Genomic DNA, 20,042 nt, shown 5'->3' with positions numbered 1-20,042 from the left:
GTCCAATTAATATAAGAGGTGAAGAAAGTGTATAGAAGAAAGCAGCAGAGGCCTGGCACGCTGTAGGATTTGGATGTTATTTCATATTCTGTCTAAAAATGTCTCGTTATGTAAGAGGAGGAATTGTAGTTTTATAGTCATTGGCAAGCATGTGTGTGTTTGTGATTGTGTGTGGTTTTTTTCTGAGTACTTTTAAGTCCCTGTGTGCCTGGCGTAATCTTTTAATCAGCCTCTTTGCTTGCGCCTTGGTACTGCTGGAATCAATGTTCTACTGGAATAATTGCTTAGGTGAGGCCCAAATATAGATTGCTGCTTTCTTAGCCCCACTGGCGTGCCAAGTCACAGAAGGAATTCCAGATTCTTTCCTCCTTTCCTCGGCTTTTTACCGCCGCTTCCTGCTTCTCTGCCTCCTGCTACAACCCTGTGCGGTCAGTTTACTGCAGTTTGGAAGGTGAGCAATTAGGCTGTGAAGCTCACATTTAGAGCAGGACGATTAAAAGTTTAGTGATGAAAGCGTTTTTGAATCTTAACGCTGTAAAAACATATCACTGTATTCCTCAATTTTAGGAGAGGCAAGAGTGTTTATTTGCTTATGTTTGTGAATCTTCTCTGAGTAGAAGATATCTTTAAGTTTATCGTATTCGGGGCAGACAGTGATAAAAGCGTTGCTCGGTTTTCTTCTTCTGCTTGTGAGCATGGACTCGTCCCGTGGGAGCCAAGTCTTTGTGTTTGTGTGGCTGCTGTTTTCATGGCCAAGCCACATAAATCTTGCTCTTTCTTCTTTCACTCCTTTCGTCTTTGTCCCTTCCTCTTTGTTTCCTCTGCAGGTACCCCATCCAATCGCCTCGGCCCGGTTGCTATGGTGATCGCGAGGACTCACCTGGTGTCCGTAACTATGGCAGTAGAGCCCGCGATGAGCTGTTTGATGTCTACTGCTTTGCTAAGCAGCTTCAAGGTAGGAATTGGGAATTCTATCCATAATTTCAAATGAAACTGTTTCTGGGAATTTTATTGCAGTTTTCATGTTGTTAGTATGGGGAAGACCCTGGAAGACCCCAATAATTTCTCATTTAAGCAACATAAAGCAAATATGGTGTAATTGTCTTCAGGAGCCGTTATTAGATCCTCCTGCCCAGGGCAGCACCTTCTCAGTTATTTGTTAGTTATTGTTGTTAGTTAGTTAACTGTGACCCAATTACTTGCTTGTCCAATCTATGTGGAGAGCAAAGCCTCTGTGATAATCAGGCCTTTCTGTTTAATGGTTAGAAGTTTTTACATTGAGATGAAGAAGATGATAGATGTATTATGGGACTCATCACAGCAGAAGCCCTGAAGGAGTTCACATTCACACACACACACACACACACACGCTCGCACGCACGCACGCACACACACATACACACACACACACACACACACACACACACACACACACGCACGCACGCACGCACGCACGCACGCACGCACACACACACACACACACACACACACACACACACACACTACAAACCAGAATTTGTTTCTACATTAAAATAACAACCAGAGTGCTACATGAAAATCATTTTGTTGTCAACTATACTTAAAAGTATAAATGATTTACAAAATCATTCACTAAAAACCTCTAGATTTGAATAATATTTGAACTGATGAGCAGTTGAAGAAATTATTTTCAACAAAAGTCAAGAAGATTTTATAGATTAGTGAAAAACTGTAAGATGGGTGGTACTGGTTTTATTTTATTTTATATTTTACGATGTGTTGTTTACGTGAGCACAGCTATATGTACTTTGTATTCTTATTCTTACTCACAGATTTAACAATTCTTTTGAGCTGCACCAGAGTTTAGAATTTCGGCAATACATTTTCATTTTTGCAAAACTGGATGAGTGAAATAAAAAAATGGAATGAATGTAAGTGTTATCAGTCACAGTAAACTCTCAGACTGCTCTTCCTGTCAATGATTCTAAAATATCCAGACTAGGGGATTTGTGCAGCTCAAGTCGACAGCTTGAACTCCTGCAGACCTTCCAGACAACTAATGTTCATTTTGATAGAACGGAAACTTAATCCCAAAAGTCTTCTTAGCCCCCTTTTCTGTTGGCCTGGATAGGCTCTGATTGTTGGTCCTCCTCTCATCTTTACCCACTTCAGTGGCATTTCCACCTCTTAGCTGTTTTAGGTCAATTCACTGGAAAAGGTTCAGCTAAACCTTGCTAGCATAATCTTGAAATGATTTTTCTGAGCTCACAGCTGGAGAACTGAATGTATGACAGCAGAAGTATAATTTAGAATGAAAAACGTGTTTCTATATATGCCATGCACTGTTTAAATGCATGTTAATTATGCATGATGCACCTTACAACTGTGTCACTGAAGGCTGCATAGGCGCAGTTCAAGTTTTGACAGGAACAGCAGTACTTACTAAAGCTGTTAAATATAAATGTTCACAATAAATTCTCCTAAAAGGAACTACTTCACATTTCAAGAAATTAAAAAATAAATGTGGATTTTTTTTTCTGTTACAGAGCCTTTAAAGGTGTGGAACACAGAAAAAAAATATTAAATTATTTATTAAATTATTTTTTTCTGATTATAATTGATCAATTTGAGTTTAACATGCAGGCTGTACATATAAATAGTCTCCTACACCTATCTCCTGCAGTAGCTTCTGATAGAAAATAGACGGTGAAACTCTAGGATTAGAACATCCTGACAGATCTACGTCACTCTGCCACTTAGCATTCATGGACTCACCCATGGTTTAGCATCGAGGAGACAGCAGAGAGCGTCTCTACTAGCAGCAGCTAACTGTTAGCATTAGCAACTTCACCACACAGCAGAACTCCTCCAGGCTTGTGTTTTCTGTGGAGATTAAACATCAAAGTTGCAGAGCAAAGGGAGTCAGTGGAGTCACGTTGCTGTTTTCCAATCCTAGGCAAGATCTCTAAATATCAGGAAATAAGAGTCCAAATCCTGCCGTCTACTGCCGCTCTGCAGAATTGTCTGTGCTGAAAAAAGCAATTCTAGGCATATTCTGTCCAGAGTACAGCTCACAAGAGACCACTGCAAATGCATTGATTAAACAAGTTTCCCACAACTTAGAGCTATTGTTTATTCCACATCTAATTTGCACTGATCACCCTGCTGCCCTCTGGGAGGCGCTACAGGAGCCTCCGGACTAAGACCACCGGGTACCGGAACAGTTTCTTCCCAACAGCTGTCAGACTCCTGAACTCTGCCTCCTGACATATGACCCACGTTAAACTCATGGACTGTTTGTATTAACTACAGCCTGTACATACTTAAAGTCATAGAATATTCATAACATACTTCATACCGTGTACATTATAACATACGTAATGGATCCATTTCTGTAATTTACTTACACATCTATATTATTGCTAATATATATTGTAATACATCTATATCACGGCTAAAGCACTTCTGGATGCATGCAAACTGCATTTCGTTGCCCTGTACCTGTACATGTGCAATGACAATAAAGTTGAATTCCATTCTATTCTATTCTATTTTGCTGTTTTATTATTCAGGGAGAACAGTTTGCTCTACTAGGCTGTTGACCCACAGTTTAAACTGGAATTTAATCAGTTTAATCCTTAATGTAACAAAAAATGTTACCACTTTAATACAAATTCAGTATTTGATGTCATGAGCAGATTCAAATACAACAAGATTTTTTTAAAGCATCTGAGAAAATTGGCATTGTCACGAAATAGGTTAGTAATTATAAGGTTATAAGTTCCTGTGTGGGATTATTAAAGGGGGAACTGAACCTTCTGGCTGTTCTTGTCAGTAAGTTTTACTTTCAATCAACCCTGCTGATGATTAAAGTCATCTCCAGTCCCCAAACTAATGACTACCTCTCCTCATACTTTACAATTATCTTTCATTCATTTCCCGGTGATTTTGTCTGCCTGAATTGAGATGTTTATGTTTTATAGACCTGCTGTAATCTCTGGAGAACATCCATTACAACAGCAGGCTTTTAACAGTGCAGTCTGACCTGCTGGGTTAGTCCAGTCACCTATTATAATGTGCTACAACCACAAGTGTTATTAAACCTAATAAAGGTAAGAGTATTCCAGGGTTATTTATGCAGCATTAACACCCTGGTGTCACTGACACACATGCAATCGATGCAGTAAAACCTCCAGACTTTATATTCAGCACGCAACAATAAATGAATTTATATAAAACATGTTTATACTCTTACATTTTTTTAAATTACAGAATAATAATCTTGAAATTTTTAACTGCAAGGGGAAAAGAACAAACGTGAAGTATCAAAAAGTTCTAACTTTAGTATCTCAATCCCCAAACTAATATTATATAAAAGATGTTTTATTGAAAACAGTGCTGCCTTAATTTTTACACAATAAGAATATGAAAAATGCCTCTAAACATCAACAGCTCATAAAAATGTTTAAAAATAATTGTTCTTTGTTCTCCTGTCAGAAGGAGCTTCAATTCCCACCTCCGACAGAACTTCCAAAATGTTCTGGGGGAGGTGGGGGACATTGAGTCTGAATGGACCCTGTTCTGTGCCTCCATTGTTGAGGCGGCCGACCGGAGCAGTGGTCGCAGGATCGCCGGTGCCGTCGTGGTGGCAACCCCCGAACCCGCTGGTGGACACCGGCGGTTAGAGATGCTGTCAAGCTGAAGAAAGAGTCTTATCAGGTCTTTTTAGCCTGTGGTACTCCAGAGGCAGCTGACGGGTATCAGCAGTCCAAGAATGCGGCTCGGGTGGTCGCCGAGGCAAAAACCCAGGCGTGGGAGGAGTTCGGTGAGACCATGGAGCAAGACTTCCGTATGGCTTAGAGGTGATTTTGGTCCACCATCCGGCGCCTCAGAGGGGGAAAGCAGTGCACTAACAACACTATCTATAGTGGGGACGGTGTGCTGCTGACCTCTACTCAGGATGTTGTGGATCGGTGGGCAGAATACTTTGAAGACCTCCTCAATCCCACCGACACGTCTTCCAGTGAGGAAGCAGAGTCTGGGGACTTTGGGTTGGCCTCTCAGATCTCTGGTGCTGAGGTCACTGAGGTGGTTAAAAAGCTCCTCTGTGGCAAGGCTCCAGTGGATGAGATCCGCCCGGAGTTCCTTAAGGCTCTGGATGTTGTGGGGCTGTGTTGGCTGATGCGGCTCTGCAATATCGCGTGGACATCAGGGGCAGTTCCACTGGACTGGCAGACCGGGGTGGTGGTTCCTTTATTTAAAAAGGGGGACCGCAGGGTGTGTTCCAACTACAGGGGGTTCACACTCCTAAGCTTTCCTGGTAAGGTCTATTCAAGGGTTCTGGAGAGGAGGGTCCATCGGATTGTTGAACCTGAGATTCAGGAGGAGCAATGTGGTTTTCGTCCTGGCCGTGGAACACTGGACCAGCTCTATACCCTTAGGGGGATCCTGGAGGGTGCGTGGGAATTTGCCCAACCAGTCTACATGTGTTTTGTGGATTTGGAGAAGGCGTTTCACCGCGTCCCTCGGGGGGGGGGGGGGGGGGGCTGTGTGTGTGTGTGTGTGTGTGTGTGTGTGTGTGTGTGTTTGTGTGGTGAGGGGGGTGGGGGGTGGGTACTCCGGGAGTATGGGGTACCAGACCCTCTGATACGGGCTGTTAGGTCCCTGTATGACCGGTGTCAGAGCTTGGTCTGCATTGCCGGCAGTAAGTCGGGCTCGTTCCCAGTGAAAGTTGGACTCCGCCAAGGCTGCCCTTTGTCACCGATTCTGTTCACAACCTTTAAGGACAGGATTTCTAGGCGCAGCCAAGGTGTGGAGGGAATCCATCTTGGTGGCCTGAGGATCAAGTCTCTGCTTTTTGCAGATGATGTGGTCCTGATGGCTTCATCAGAACGTGATCTTCAGCTTTCGCTGGAGCGGCTCGCAGCCGAGTGTGAAGCAGCTGTGATGAGAATCAGCTCCTCTAAATCTGAGACCATGGTCTTGATTCGGAAAAGGGTTGAATGCCTTCTCCGGGTCAGGGATGAGGTCCTGCCCCAAGTGGAGGAGTTTATGTATCTCGGGATCTTGTTCACGAGTGAGGGAAAACTGGAGCGTGAGATTGATAGACGGATTGGCGCTGCATCTGCAGTGATGCAGGCATTGTACCGGTCTGTCGTGGTGAAGAGAGCTGAACTACAAGGCAAAGCTCTCGATTTACCGGTCGATCTACATTCCTACCCTCACCTACGGTCACAAGTTTTGGGTAGTGACCGAAAGAACAAGATCGCGGATACAAGCGGCTGAAATGAGTTTTCTCCGCAGAGTGGCTGGGCTCTCCCTTAGAGATAGGGTGAGAAGCTTGGTCATCCAAGAGGGGCTCGGAGTAGACCTCCACATTGAGAGGAGCCAGTTGAGGTGGCTCGGGCATCTGGTCAGGATGCCTCCTGGACGCCTCCCTGGTGAGGTTTTCCGGGCACGTCCAACCGGGAGGAGACCTAAAGGTAGACCCAGGACACGGTGGAGGGACTATGTCTCTCAGCTGGCCAGGGAATGCCTTGGGATTCCCCCGGAGGAGCTGGCCCAAGTGGCTGGGGAGAGGGAAGTCTGGGCCTCTTGACTTAGGCTACTGCTCCCACGACCCGACTCTGGATAAGTGGAAGAAAATGGATGGATGGATATTCCTTGATAAAATGCAGATTAGGACATCTTGTTTTGTATGGTGTGTTCAGTTTAGGTGCAGTCGTTAAAGCTAACGCAGGTCCAGTGCTGTTTTAGTTTTTGATTTTCTTTTTGAAACTCAACATAACTTTATTCCTGAAGATAATTTGTCTTTCTGTAATGCAGACTTTACATAGTGAAATAGGATTTTTGGGTTTATTTATTTTCTTTTATGTCCATATAAAAAGATTTTGCAGTCCTGTGCTTTGAAAGTCAAGGATTTCCTCAAACCATGAACACCCAGGAAATCATTTGATCGTATAGTTTTACTCTTTCAGTGCTTCTCCTTGAGCTGTCTCTGTCTTTATTCTATTAGCAGCTTTATACAGCCTCTTCACATTTTATTGAAAAACTATTCATCTTTTACTTTTGCATTTAACACTGAGAATCCATTTTAAAATGACATTCTGGAGGATCTTTTATGCTCTGGACGTAAATCTTTTCTTTAATTTCAAGACCAAAAGTCTCTACCTTTTACTTTTTTATATAACGTTGACAAAAGAAAAGGATAAAAGGCTTGAAGTCATGATTTTTGGGTCTCTTATCAAAATCTAATGTAATCTCAAAGATCTAGCTCCGAAGACTGAATCTGTTCTGTCTCACCCACTGAACTCCCATCTCTCATCTCTTCACACCTTCCAGGTGAGGTGTTCCACTCCACTGTGCCTGAGAAGCTGAGCCTTGCCACTGCTTCCACCCACTGCCACACTCTGGGAGCCCAGCTGGCCACTGTCGGACAGCTTTACCTGGCTTGGCAGGCTGGCCTGGACCAGTGTGACCCTGGCTGGCTGGCAGATGGCAGCGTCCGCTATCCCATAAACGTCCCGCGGAAGAACTGTGGCGGAGACGAACCCGGGGTGCGGACAGTCTACAACAACCCCAACCGCACCGGCTTCCCAGACACCACCGCTCTGTTCGATTCCTTCTGCTACAGAGGTATAGAGAGCTTTTCCATGATAAAGCCGATGTGGTACCATCATTGTGGTAATTGCCATGGCAACAGCAGAGGAGTCTGGGGACTTGCGTTCCTCTCTGATTTTTAATTAGCACTAAGTATTTGTGTCACACATGAAGGATTTGGGAAGAGATCGTGTGACATTTGTGTAGCTCCTGAAGGATTTGAGGTCTTGGATGTTTAGAGAAGCCTCAGAGATTAAACAGAACTGCAGATACAATAATGAATGAATGAATGCAGAAGATCCAGCTTAGGTTTACAGTGAATTTGTCCAACCTTTTTTCTTTCATCAAGGCCCAAATTAGACTTAGATTTGTTCTGTATTCATCTCATGGATGTGACCCTGTTCAGTTTTAAAGCTTAGTTATGATTTCTCAATATAATCGTTGCACATATTCCTACTTACTATCAGAAAACATGATTTTTAGAATTGCTCGAGATTAGTTACATCTCTCACAGCAGCAGCAGTAAATGGACACATCTGCATTACTCCAGTCAGTTATGTCAACAAGAACAGCATGGAGGAAAATAATCAAAACAACAGATGATAGAAGTCCCTCTGTTTACATTTACACTCATATTTAGCTAAATATCCCATCATTTAACTGAATACAGATCTAAATGATAATGCGACTCGTTTAACAATTGATTTAGTTTGAAACAATCTAAGTGAACAATGTGTTAAACACGTGTATTTATTTAAAATGATGAGGGTTGCAAATAGAAACAAAGACTGACTTTAATAACATGGTGACTCATGCTTTGAATTCATAGCTGATTTGACTGCGATGGGGCGAGGGATGGCGAGGGGTTGCAGTGGCGGATAAATCAGGTAAAGTGAAATGTACCTTTATTTGTTACAGCTCATCAGCCAGCAGGAATCCAGGCTTCTGAGGCAAAGGCTTTACACCAGACCAGACCAGCTGCACAGGAGTTGTCTCCAGCCCCAGAAGCCCAAAGAAAATCCCATTCCACTGAAACACCTGCCTGGGCTGGCTTAGTTGACTCAAACACAACAGGACTCTCATTTCTCGTGAGAATAAACAGCTCATCTAGGACCTCTGAAGAGCACATGGTCAACTTAAAGCATGAAGACGGTTGGGACGAAAGACAAAATGAATCCAGAGGAAGTCAACATGGCCAGGATGAGACTGATGGTTCAAAAAGTAACCACACCTCGGGTCTATTTGACTTTAAAATGGCAGAGAGCCATGGAGGTTCTGCCCAAAAGGAGGAGGATTACAGCTACTATGAATTTGACACCTCAACCCCATCTTCTACACCACTCCCTCCGACAGGTAGTAGTATCCTCAATGGATTTTTGAATACCCTCATGTGGCCCTTCAAGTACTGGACAGGGAGCCAAGAGGCAAACGAGACGGCGGGGTCGCCCTCAGCGCCCGAGGGGGGAGCTGGAGAGAATCAGGGACAAGAACAAGCATCTAACGGAAACACAAGTGTCCCAAAGCAGAGTGAAATCAAGAGCATCACGGACAACGCTATATTGGAGCTGAAAAGTGGTACTTTCTCCCTCAGAGGTGCCACAGGTGAGCAGCAGAGCTTAGAGAAGGAACTGTCTGAGCAGGAAAAAGAGCTCAGGCCACTGATTAAACTTGTCCCAGCTGTGCCAGAGCAAAGAGGGAATGAAGGTGTTGCCAATACGTACAAACATCAGTCCGCCCTAAATGGTAAGTTTTGTTTTAAATGTTTACATATGTGGGTTAGTCAGCTCGAACCGGTACGACAAAAGACTTAAAACGCCTTTCTTGTGTTGCAATTTCTGTTAAAATTCAATCAGAAGGTTATTTTTGCTTCAAAAGGAGGCGTGGCATAATTTAAATGCTGCTGGTAAATATAGACTCTATTTATGTCATGCTTTTCAAACAGCCTCTGCCTCTGCACTCCACTTTCTCTCCCTTCCCCCTCGAGTATGCTGTAATATATTCCTCTGCAGGGCAATTTCAAGTATCGCTTGAAATTTAATTAAACAATAACAGCAAACAAACAAAGGAGGCTTCGCATGGAAATGCAAAAACGTTGGAGACGTCTCCACCTCTGTTGCCAGTGACGGCGTTTTTGTTCACAGTGCAGGTTGAGGAACAAAGAAATGGCTTGAAAGTTTGAGACGGTGAAAGATTTATTTGCAAATGTAAAAGCTGTTTAACAAAAACAGGACTGCCTTTTAAATTACAGCTTCTTCTCAGGAGTGACAAATGGGTTAGAAATAAAATAAAACAGCTGGACGAATGACGGATGGACAAAGACAAAAATGAGAATAGGAAAGATCAACGAGCTGAATAACAAAAAAATCACAAGTTAATCAATAAAGAGAAAACAACAGGTCATGTGAAGAATACGGTCAGTTTTCCTGAGTAGCACATCCACAGAATACCACGATGTAAAATGTAAAAACTTTTTAAAAGTGTACCACAACCCACAATTTCTTCTAACAGCCACCAGAAATAACACACACGGCCCTAACATCAGCCAGAAGAAGAAGGTACAACGTAAGACAAACCCTCTCTCACACAGACAGCTAGAGGAATGATTCAATAAAAGCTTTTCTCACCAAGCAATGGCTTGCTTTTTTAATACAAATACAACTGTGTCACCTGAAATCCAGTGGCAACCAATCTCAGGGTGTTTTAAAAAAATCAAGCTTTAGCCTACATGCATTATTTACAGCTTCGTGTAATTAGCTTGAAGGTTGGGTTGCATTACTCTTCGCTCCCATCTTAATCTACGTCTCTGCCAATTACGGCCCGGTCCTCTGAATGATCACAGCTGAAGGTGACGAGCAAACTGGTGGCAGGCGAGGAAGAAGAAAATATGAAAAGTGATAGAAATCTGCCCAAGTGGTTTTTCTAAGGCACCATCAGTGACTGGATTAACTGTTTTATTGCACGCTGCAGGATATCTCCTAGAGCTCAGCAGTTTGATGATGGCATGTTGTCTTTTTGATTGAAAGGGGATGCTGTTCTCTGCTCTGCAGTCTGATTAGAATATTGTAGGTGTGGTACCCTGAAAAAAACATTTTATAATTTTATTTCTGATTATAATCAGTTGCTTTGAGATTTTCATGCAGGCTGATCATAACAATAGTCTTCTGTACTTTTCTCTTGCATTAGCTTCTTATAGAAAATAGACGGTGAAACTCTAGGATTTTAAAAAGCCTGACAGATCTACGTCACAATGTCACTTAACATTCATGGACTCACCCATCTTGGCTCGCAATGGGGAAGGCTGTTGCTGGTTTAGCGTCCAACAGCAGACCACATCCTGACCAGTAGAAGCTAACCTCATCGGGCTCATCTCTGACGGTGATGAGTCCGCCTACAGGAGGGAGGTGGAACGGCTGGTGTACTGGTGCAGCAGCAACAACCTGGAGCTCAATGCTCAGAAGACAGTGGAGATGATTGTGGACTTCAGGAAAGTAACAGCCCCATCTCTCCCCCTCGTCCTGACGGACACCCCCGTCACCACTGTGGACTCCTTTCGCTTCCTCGAAACCACCATCACACAGGACCTTAGGTGGGAGCCATCCATCAGCTCCCTGATCAAAAAGGCCCAGCAGAGGATGTACTTTCTGCGGCAGTTGAAAAAGGCCAAACTGCTGACCCAGATGATGGTGCAGTTTTACACGGCCATCATTGAGTCCATCCTCACCTCCTCCATCGCTGTGCGGTACGCTGGAGCCACAGTGAGGGACAAACATAGACTGCAGCACATTGTGCGCTCTGCTGAGAAGGTGATTGGCTGCAGCCTTCCATCTCTCCAGGACCCGTACATCTCCAGAACTCAGGGGGGTACAGGTCGGATAGCAGCTGACCCATCGAACCCGGGTCACAGACTTTTTGAGCCGCTTCCCTCAGGCAGGAGGTTACGGTCCATCCGGACCAGAACCTCCCGCCATAAGAACAGCTTCTTTCCATCTGCCGTTAGACTTGTGAATAGCTTATAAACACACAACCATGCTCGTCTTCTGTACTCGACACAAAGTCACGTTATCGGCCATGTTACCATTACCTGCCATTTTTTATAGCTGAAAGTTTTATTCTAGTTTTTTTTTTATTATATTTTATTCTATTTTTAATCTTATTATTCATGTTATATGTAGCACATTAGTACCGAAGCAAGTTCCTAGTTTGTGAATTGTTTGTTCACTGACAATGGCAATAAACCTGATTCTGATTCTGTTAGCATTAGCAGCTTCACCACACAGCACAACTCCTACAGGCTTGTGTTATTTGTGGAGATAAAACATCAACATAGCAAGTCTGTGGTTGAGTTGTGTTGCTGGTTATCCAGTCCGGGGCGAGATGTCCAAACAGCAGGAAGATTCCAATTCCTGCCGTGTTCTCTGTCTCTGCTGCAGCAGACTGTCCCTGCTGACCCAAGCATGTATGGGCGTTTTTTGCCCTGGGTAAAGCTTGCAAGGCATTCATTCCTACCAGAGACCACTGCAAATGTATATAAAGAATCTACTTTTTTTTACCCTTTTTAAACTGACTGAACAGCCTCGTGCAATTACAAGACCTATCCACTTCTTGTGAATGGATCAGAATAAAAATGGAAGCTCTGAGCATTGAGTGCTGCTGACATGATTCAAATGGCCATGCAATAACTTCCACTCAGTCTGTTTTATTAGATGTCATATCTATAAATGGTATGAGGTAGCTCTGGCACTATCTGTCTGACTCTGCTCCCCCTCCTCTCATTGTCAGCCTCCACTCTCGCTGTTTAATTTCATGTCTGCCTGGCCCAGGAGATTGTCTCAGCCCGTTTACTCCAGTAAAGTGGTGTGAACACAGCAGAACAGGTCACTGTGAAAGTACACAATTACAGCCTGAATGTGGGTTTTATACGTTAGTTTTGCTGCATTTCGCTTTGTTTTTTTTTCCTACTCACTCCTCTGTGCACAGATTTACAGCTGAATAGATTAACTTCATCCGTGCTCTAAATAGTTCCATGAAATCACCAAAAACCTATGTCTAATCATCTCTTTTTATTTATTACATGGATCATTACATAGATGATCAATCCGGATTAATGAGCCGAATTATTCCCACTTCCATCAGTGTGTAGTGAAAGTATGTAATTACCTATTTGGATTATTAATAGGACAATTACGCCGAACTACTAGGCTCTCATGGAAATGAACCTCCAACTCATAAACCTTACTTAGGCGTAAGGCAACGTAGAACCTTCTGAATAATTTACACACAGTTTAATGTTTTATGCATGGACATCTTTGTGTATGTTCTCCCTGGTGTGGTAATTTGTTGTGCTGTATTGTTGGGCTTTTCGGACATGGTGAGTGAGCTGGAGAAAGTCAAACTGAGCTGAGCGATGATCAACGCGTCTCAGTGACGCAGCTGCAGCACTGCCCTAAAAAATAAAAACCTATTTATTCATGAGTCACTCATGCAGACAGAATGAATTATTGATGCTGTTTACAGAGTCTGGTTTAATAGCTGTAAACTGATAAGGTAGAGTGGATCACTTCATCTAAATAAACAGACGTCAATGGAGCTTTTTGATGAGCTCATCGTTTGCTGGTGGTGTTGCAAAATTTGCTTCTAGGTCGATCCATATGGCCTCTGTCACTGCAGGCAACTGCGTCTCAACAGGAGGATGTTATGGGTAAAACAATCCACAGGGACGGAAGTTAGGAATCTGTTTCAGCACACACTACTCTTTTTGTTCTTTTTGGGTTTTTTAAGTCTACAAGCACATGGGTTTACTTACGGGTGGCGTCCATTTCTGGTAACAACATGAAGAAAAATAGAACTTTGACCGACCTACTCTGTCAGAGAGAATAAAGTTTGATTTTCTACTTTAAAGAACACATACTTGTTATTTGAGCGCCAAAAATTAAAGTTTACTGGCAGCTTTTAAAATCAGACCTAAAATTATGCCAAAGTTCTGAGTAATTGCACCCTAAAAGCAGTTTCATTAAAGATTATGGAACTTTTTCTCATTTTCTTGGTAGTTAGCTAAATGAGGGAGCTAGCTTATTCCCTTGTTTATCTTAAAAGTTAATAGTCTTGCTACAGCAGGGGTGCTCCCAGAAAATTTTGATAAGGGTGGCCAGACGGGGTCAAAAACTCTTTTGGGGTGGCACGCCAAATTGGTCCTTGTAGTAAATCTGGGGGAGTTTAGCCTGTAGCGATCAATTGCATTGCTCCTTTATTCTTTTTTTATTAAAAAACAAAATGTATTCAAAACACATAACTCAAATTTGAGAAACACAACCATTTCAGAAAAACACTTTTCAGCTATTTAAGATGTTATTACAAAATTAATTTTAGAATTTTATTTTCTGGTTTAATTCACCTGTTGCTGTCTTCTCAAAAACTGTGGAGATATAAACTTTTTTTAATGGTGAGCAGCAGAAACATACATTTTTAAATTCTGATTATTTTTTTACTCATTAATTGTACAATTTTATTAGGTTTTACATTCATGTCTTGAATAAATACGATGAAGTTTAAGTGAACATTAATATGATTTATCAACACTGGTCCTCCCTAGAGGGGCCAGTAATTTTCTAGGGTTGTCCATGGCCTCCCCTGGCCACCCCTTGGGAGCACCGCTATGCTACAGTTCTGAGTACAGTTTTATTATTTTTTTTTTACAATCAAAACAAAATCATCATATTGTGACTGAGTCAGCTATGATTTTGCCATTTCTCTGTTACCCTCTGGTATCAGATTCACTTCTTTATTATTTTACATGTTTGAGGCCAAGAGGTGCCAGATATACAAGAAGACAAGGAGAGCTAAATAAATTATTATTCTTTAGAATCTTCATTAATATTAGTATTAGTAATATGTATTATAAATAACTTGTTGGTGCATTTTAATAACTAAAATAAAAGCTATAGTGTCACAAAAATTCAAAAGGGTGTTTCTTTTTTATGTAGTTTTTTTGGCTGGGGTTAGGGTTATATCTATTAAATATATTGAATATAGTAAACATACAACAAAGTTTCATTCTGTAGGATGAGATGTTGGCATTACAACATGTTACCTCACTCATGCATGACATTTTTACAGTAAATGCAATAAAAAAATCAGTTCTCAGAATTAATGGGGTGAATTTTCATCTGCTTAGTACAACTGTCTTGAATTAGTGACCCAGTTATCCAAGAAGAAAATAACTCTTTTTGTCGCCAGGGTTTGGCTCCTATTATTGCTCTGTTTGAAAATGAAGTCCATTTGCAAATGGAAATATGGAAACAAGGACTGCAATTGTTATGACTCTATTTTGCAAACCTGACAGCACACGGCTTTTAAACTGATAAAGGAACATTTCACAAAATATTTTATTTTATCAGCTGATTCTCGCTGGACTCCACAATTTAGCAGATTCCTGCTGTGTAAAACTAATTTGCCATATGGCTCCAAAAATTACAAAGTAGAATGCACGCAAATTAGGTTTAGCCTCAAATCACTCATCTTAGCAAAGCCATGCTTCTGCTGTGATAGTGTTAACTTTTCATTTTTGTTTTGAGACTCTGATCTCAGAACAAGTTTAATTGGGTTTATGCAAGCAACACTTCATTTTTTAATTGCCAATTAGATTTTCATAAAATGAAATCCCCTTTCTATCCAAAGGATGGAGATATTTTTATTTATCTGCTCTGTCTTTTTTGTTTCTTGCAGAGTTGCCTGCATCAGGTCATGTGGAGAAGTCTCTACCCATCAAGCAGGTCAACGTATCCAGTCCTCAGAGTCCCAAATGGGACCCTTCCATTGCTCCTGTGGTCCCCAGTGTTCATTTTCAGTGGGCCGTCAAGGCCATGCATGGCCCAAAACAGGAGCTCCCTGAAAACGAGGCTTATGTAGTCAAATATCCTTCATGGGAGCCCAAGGAAGCTAAGGCAGGACCCCTTGAATTGATCACTCTGCCTAACTCCCATCAACAGGAAAACATGGAAAACTATTCGGGAGAAGGCAAGGAAGTGAATTCAGAAGGTGTTGGTGCTGTAGCTGACAGAGGTGGACCTGCGTCAGGAGAAGAGAAAGATGTGGAAGGGAGTGGAGATGAGAGCAGCTTTCCTGCTGGCTTTGAAATGAATGTGCAAAATTTGTCCAGTATCGTTGTCAACTTAAGTCCTAAAACTGAATTTTCTCCCATCACGAGTGATTTTGTGTCCTTGGATGAGCGCACCACTCAGCCTCATTGGCAGTTGGTAGAGCAATCCACTATCTCACCTCAGGGCCTGCTGGAACCAGCGACAGCAGAAGAAGCCAAGGAGGAGGTTCTCTATGTCCACAAGCCTACTGACAATCTCTTCTCTGACTCTCCTGTGCAAACAACTAGTGAAAGCAGGAGAGAGGAGATGGTTACATCAACAGAAGCCTCAGCAGAGGTTCTGACCACTTCTGAGGTGACCACTGTAGAGATTTTGTCCGTAGGTCCACACAGGACAGATCTTACTACTGAAGCAATAACAACTGAAAATACTCCCGAGAGCTCTGCTATGGAGGAGCCATCAATCTCAATTTCATGGATTCTGGAAGAGAAAGAGGAGATTACAAGTGTACCTGATCTGGAAGAACGCTTCTCTGAAACTCTGACACCCACTGAAAGATCACAAGCTGGAGTTTCTCAGTGGACCACCATTGCATCAGTCTCAGGGGTTACAGAAATGGAATCAAGATCTGCAGTATCAGAGTCCTTTGTTGTAGGAAGTCATTGGACACCTTTCAAAGAGTTGACTTCGAAGGAACCAAAAGCCTCTGAGACAACAGAGAACAAAGACTCAAACAACCCTTTTGGTAGTCTTGTACCCAACTGGGCCTTTGGCCTCATCTCATCAGGTAGGTTCCTTCTATCGTGTTAACAAAGAATGAGCAAAAGTGCCATTATTAACATTCTAATTATAAGTAATTATCTTATCAGCACTGATTTATTGAATTATGTATGAAGCTCAGCAGCATGCTAACATCGTTAATGCTCTCGTTCTGGGATCACAATTTCTACTAACAGCCTTGAAATTTAAAACAGCCACTCCTCCATTTCCTTTTTGCCTGTCGCCTGTTGTTTCAATCTACAAATCCCTTACGCTCTCTGCTCTGACGGGAACAATGCATTCTTAATCTAGCTTGGGAATCGTTCTCTCTTTCCTTCATATTCTTTTTCCCTGACCTCATGGAAGAAAGCTGCAGTGCAGTGAGGTGAAACCAAGAAGGTCTTTGGCAAGTAATTAGTGGGTCAGAGTGAGTACAATTAGATGAACTGGGGAGAGGCAGGGTTCCTAGTAGCCAGCAAATCAATGTCGACACAAACTACAAGACGGGACTCGTAATTGACTGTGGTCTTGTCTCCGCTCTCATTTTCGAGTTTGTCCCTGTTCACTCTGGCCATTTCCCTGCTGTTGTATACTGCTTTCTTCTCTGACACTCTGTGTACAAATTTGTTTTTCACAGTGATGAAAGTGTCTGTGACTTTTTTCACTCAACATGCTCTCATTGATTTATTGTGGTTGGTAACAGATCTGCTGGTAGAACAACAACCGGTAAATGAGCAAACATGCTTTCTGTGGCCGCTCACTTCATCCTACAATGTGCTTCTATACATGTTTATTGCTGATTTAAAAATAACAGAAATGCTGAATTATTACAATGAAGGGGACACACTGATGTGGCATGTAATTAGAAGTAGTGCTCAGTATCATGGGGGACGGGGGTGGGGGGGGGGGGTGAGTCTAAATATCATATTCAGATAAAAATCAAAAGGGGGAGGAAAGAAGTTGATAATAATTCATTTTAAGAATAGCTCAAGCACTTAACTCCTGTGCCGCCATCGCCCTTCGTTTTAATCATGCTCATCATTTTAATATCGGGAGGGGTTTTAGTAGAGCTGCTGAGCAGCTTTGTCACATAAGAGGTGGTTATATTCTAATTTCCTCTTTTGTGACATCACTAATGGGGAGTTAAAAAAATGGCATGTTTTAAGCACAACATTTCTAAAACTAAACATTGGCAGAAAATAGATACATAGAGGCGTTTTCCAAATTTGGAGTGTTTATAGAGTTACCGAAAATCCTCTGATACAGGCCCGGGCCTGTATTTGACTCAAGCTCATCAAGCTCCAGGCCTTTATTGGAAGGAGGGCTAGTATTAGAGGCAGGCCTCAATTTCTATTTGAGCAAAATTAACTAACTGGTTCGCTGGAGTTTTTGACAATTAAAATTGCGCCCACATTTTCAAAGTTAAACACATTTCTTTTAACAACGGTAGTTTCTGCTTCAGCCCTCTCCCCCCTCCCACTGCGTAGCGGCCGCAAACTCACTGATGCGCCTGCAGCCTCTCAGAGTTTCTGCTGCTCTAAACATTAAAATAATTATTTCATTTTCTGTTCCTCACTTCTGATTACCTTCAGTGGTGTCTGTTTGTTGCAACCACCAGGTACAAAAACTAACTTGTTTTTATTTGACTATTTTTCTGTCCTGTCTCTGTTTATTATCTTCCTGCATCTCCTCTCAATCCTAAAGAAAAACTGCTACCTGGGTTCATATATATTCACCTTATGAACTGCAGTTCTAAAAGATCTACCGACCGCAAAAACAGTGGAGTGCTCCCGGCCTCATCAGTGAGGTGCGTCACCGAGGACAAAACAGGTGATGTGCCCCGCTCCACAGCAGTGAAACGCATCAGGCCCAAATAAAAGAATAAAAGACAGAAAACATAAAAGGAAATGAGCCGACATGAACGATCGCGTGTTAAATTAGTTTTTGAGGCGGCAACACCTGATTTGGTAATGTTTCTGTGGCCGTGCTAAGGACGCAGATGTCTGGAGCGCGTCAACAATCAGAGCTTTGCATGCGCAAGCTGGTTAAGGTTAGGATGGGGGTGAGGGGAAGGTTAAATTGCAAGAGGGTAAACGTCACAATTTGGTTAAATGTCCGTTTTACGGCGGGTGTCAGTACTGACGCTCTGGCACAGCGCGTTGCCTCCCGACGCACAGGAGCTTGTCACCTGCTGACAGCAGGCTGCTGTCTTTTCCGTGGACTGCATCTTGCCGGTCATTATCACGTGACAGCAACTAGTCGATGACAGGCGTAAAAAGTCACTATAGAGCGGTGAAGTCGACTAGTGACTAGTTCATACAACCCCTGCTACTGCTCCCCAGAGTGTTCTGCAGCATAATCAGCACGTTCTCTTTAAACTTGATATCAAATTTTCGCCTCCTCTTCGCCTCCGCACGGTTAAAGTTACCCTCGCGGTCTATCACTGGCAAATCAAAAGTGAGACGGATGACACAACCGCCCCCCGTACTTGCTTGTTACCACATTCCACCCGGCCACAATAAAAAAAACGGCCATTATTCACCTCCGCCGACTCTGACACCGGCCAAAATATGATACCCGGCAGTTAATTAAATACAGGCAAATGTTAGAGGATTTACAGTATGTTAAAAAAAGTAAATAGTTAAAGTTACAAATGACTTTTTCCAATTAGTTACTATTAGCTACTCAGTTACCACATTGTAAAAGGAATTAGTTACGTAGCAAAAGAACTTTTACATTACTTGTATGTTCTATAACACAGTTACTTATCTATATATCTATAACATAAAATATGTTTTTAACTGAATGATTCTTACTATTTAGAATGAACAATCAGAAATGTTCTGAAATGTTCATTCAGGAAGAATGTTATTATGGATATCTTGAATGATCATTACTAGGAACAACAGGTTGATCAGGCTAGTTTCCTTCTTTGTCCATCAGATTCTGTGACTGCATCAGTGTGGTATTTCATGTGATAAATGATTCAATTAATTCCAACAATTATTCAATAAGTGCTGATTGTAGGCTTGAGATCCTAATTTATTACATATTTCACATATCACTTTCTCACAGTTTTTTCCATATCTTTGTTTAGGATTTAAACTTTTTTCTACTTTATGTATTTGTATACTTTTTTCTACATTTCCCTTTGTACATAATAATATCAAATTTCTATAGAAACTGATGTTTGGCATCGTACCAGATACGTACGTCACATGACTGCATGTCCCCTTTTTAGGGACACCCGCATTATTTTGTGCTGATTATGCCCTGAAGATGGCCACACGTGACCGAAACGCGTCAGCTCTTATAAGCTCAATAAATTAATTTCAGAGTGTCTCGGATCACCCTTTTTTTCCCTCCTCTGTGTTTGAAAAACCCTGATGGGTTTGGTGCTGTGTGTTTATTTTTGCCATTTGTAACACAAAGAATGGGGGTGCGAGTACGAAGCCGGCTCCGATCAGCTCTAACAGCAGTTTTGTTTGTGTCCCACACGTTAGTGTGGCTGTCAGAAAGTCTGACAGTGCTGCGCTTCATTCAACCACATTATAGTAACATGCCACTTTACGTGCCCGCTAACTGTAACAGTGTTGTAACGGTGTTGTA

The 20,042-nt window shown here is 42.2% G+C and overlaps 1 protein-coding gene across 3 annotated transcripts in view; it reads left to right on the top strand.

Moving 5' to 3' along the window:
* ncanb (neurocan b) overlaps positions 1-20,042 on the top strand; it is a 248,084-nt gene that overhangs the window by 89,528 nt on the left and 138,514 nt on the right. For all 3 annotated transcript variants that reach the window (XM_015971620.3, XM_054730008.2, XM_070554098.1), the window contains exons 6-9: positions 828-955; positions 7,321-7,614; positions 8,497-9,321; positions 15,301-16,461. In XM_015971620.3, the coding sequence (XP_015827106.3) occupies positions 828-955; positions 7,321-7,614; positions 8,497-9,321; positions 15,301-16,461 (2,408 nt within the window). The remainder of the gene's footprint in view (positions 1-827; positions 956-7,320; positions 7,615-8,496; positions 9,322-15,300; positions 16,462-20,042) is intronic.

Source organism: Nothobranchius furzeri, chromosome 8 (genome assembly GCF_043380555.1).
Source record: "Nothobranchius furzeri strain GRZ-AD chromosome 8, NfurGRZ-RIMD1, whole genome shotgun sequence".
NCBI classification, from domain to species: domain Eukaryota; kingdom Metazoa; phylum Chordata; class Actinopteri; order Cyprinodontiformes; family Nothobranchiidae; genus Nothobranchius; species Nothobranchius furzeri.
This window is presented reverse-complemented; position numbering and strand designations above follow the sequence as displayed.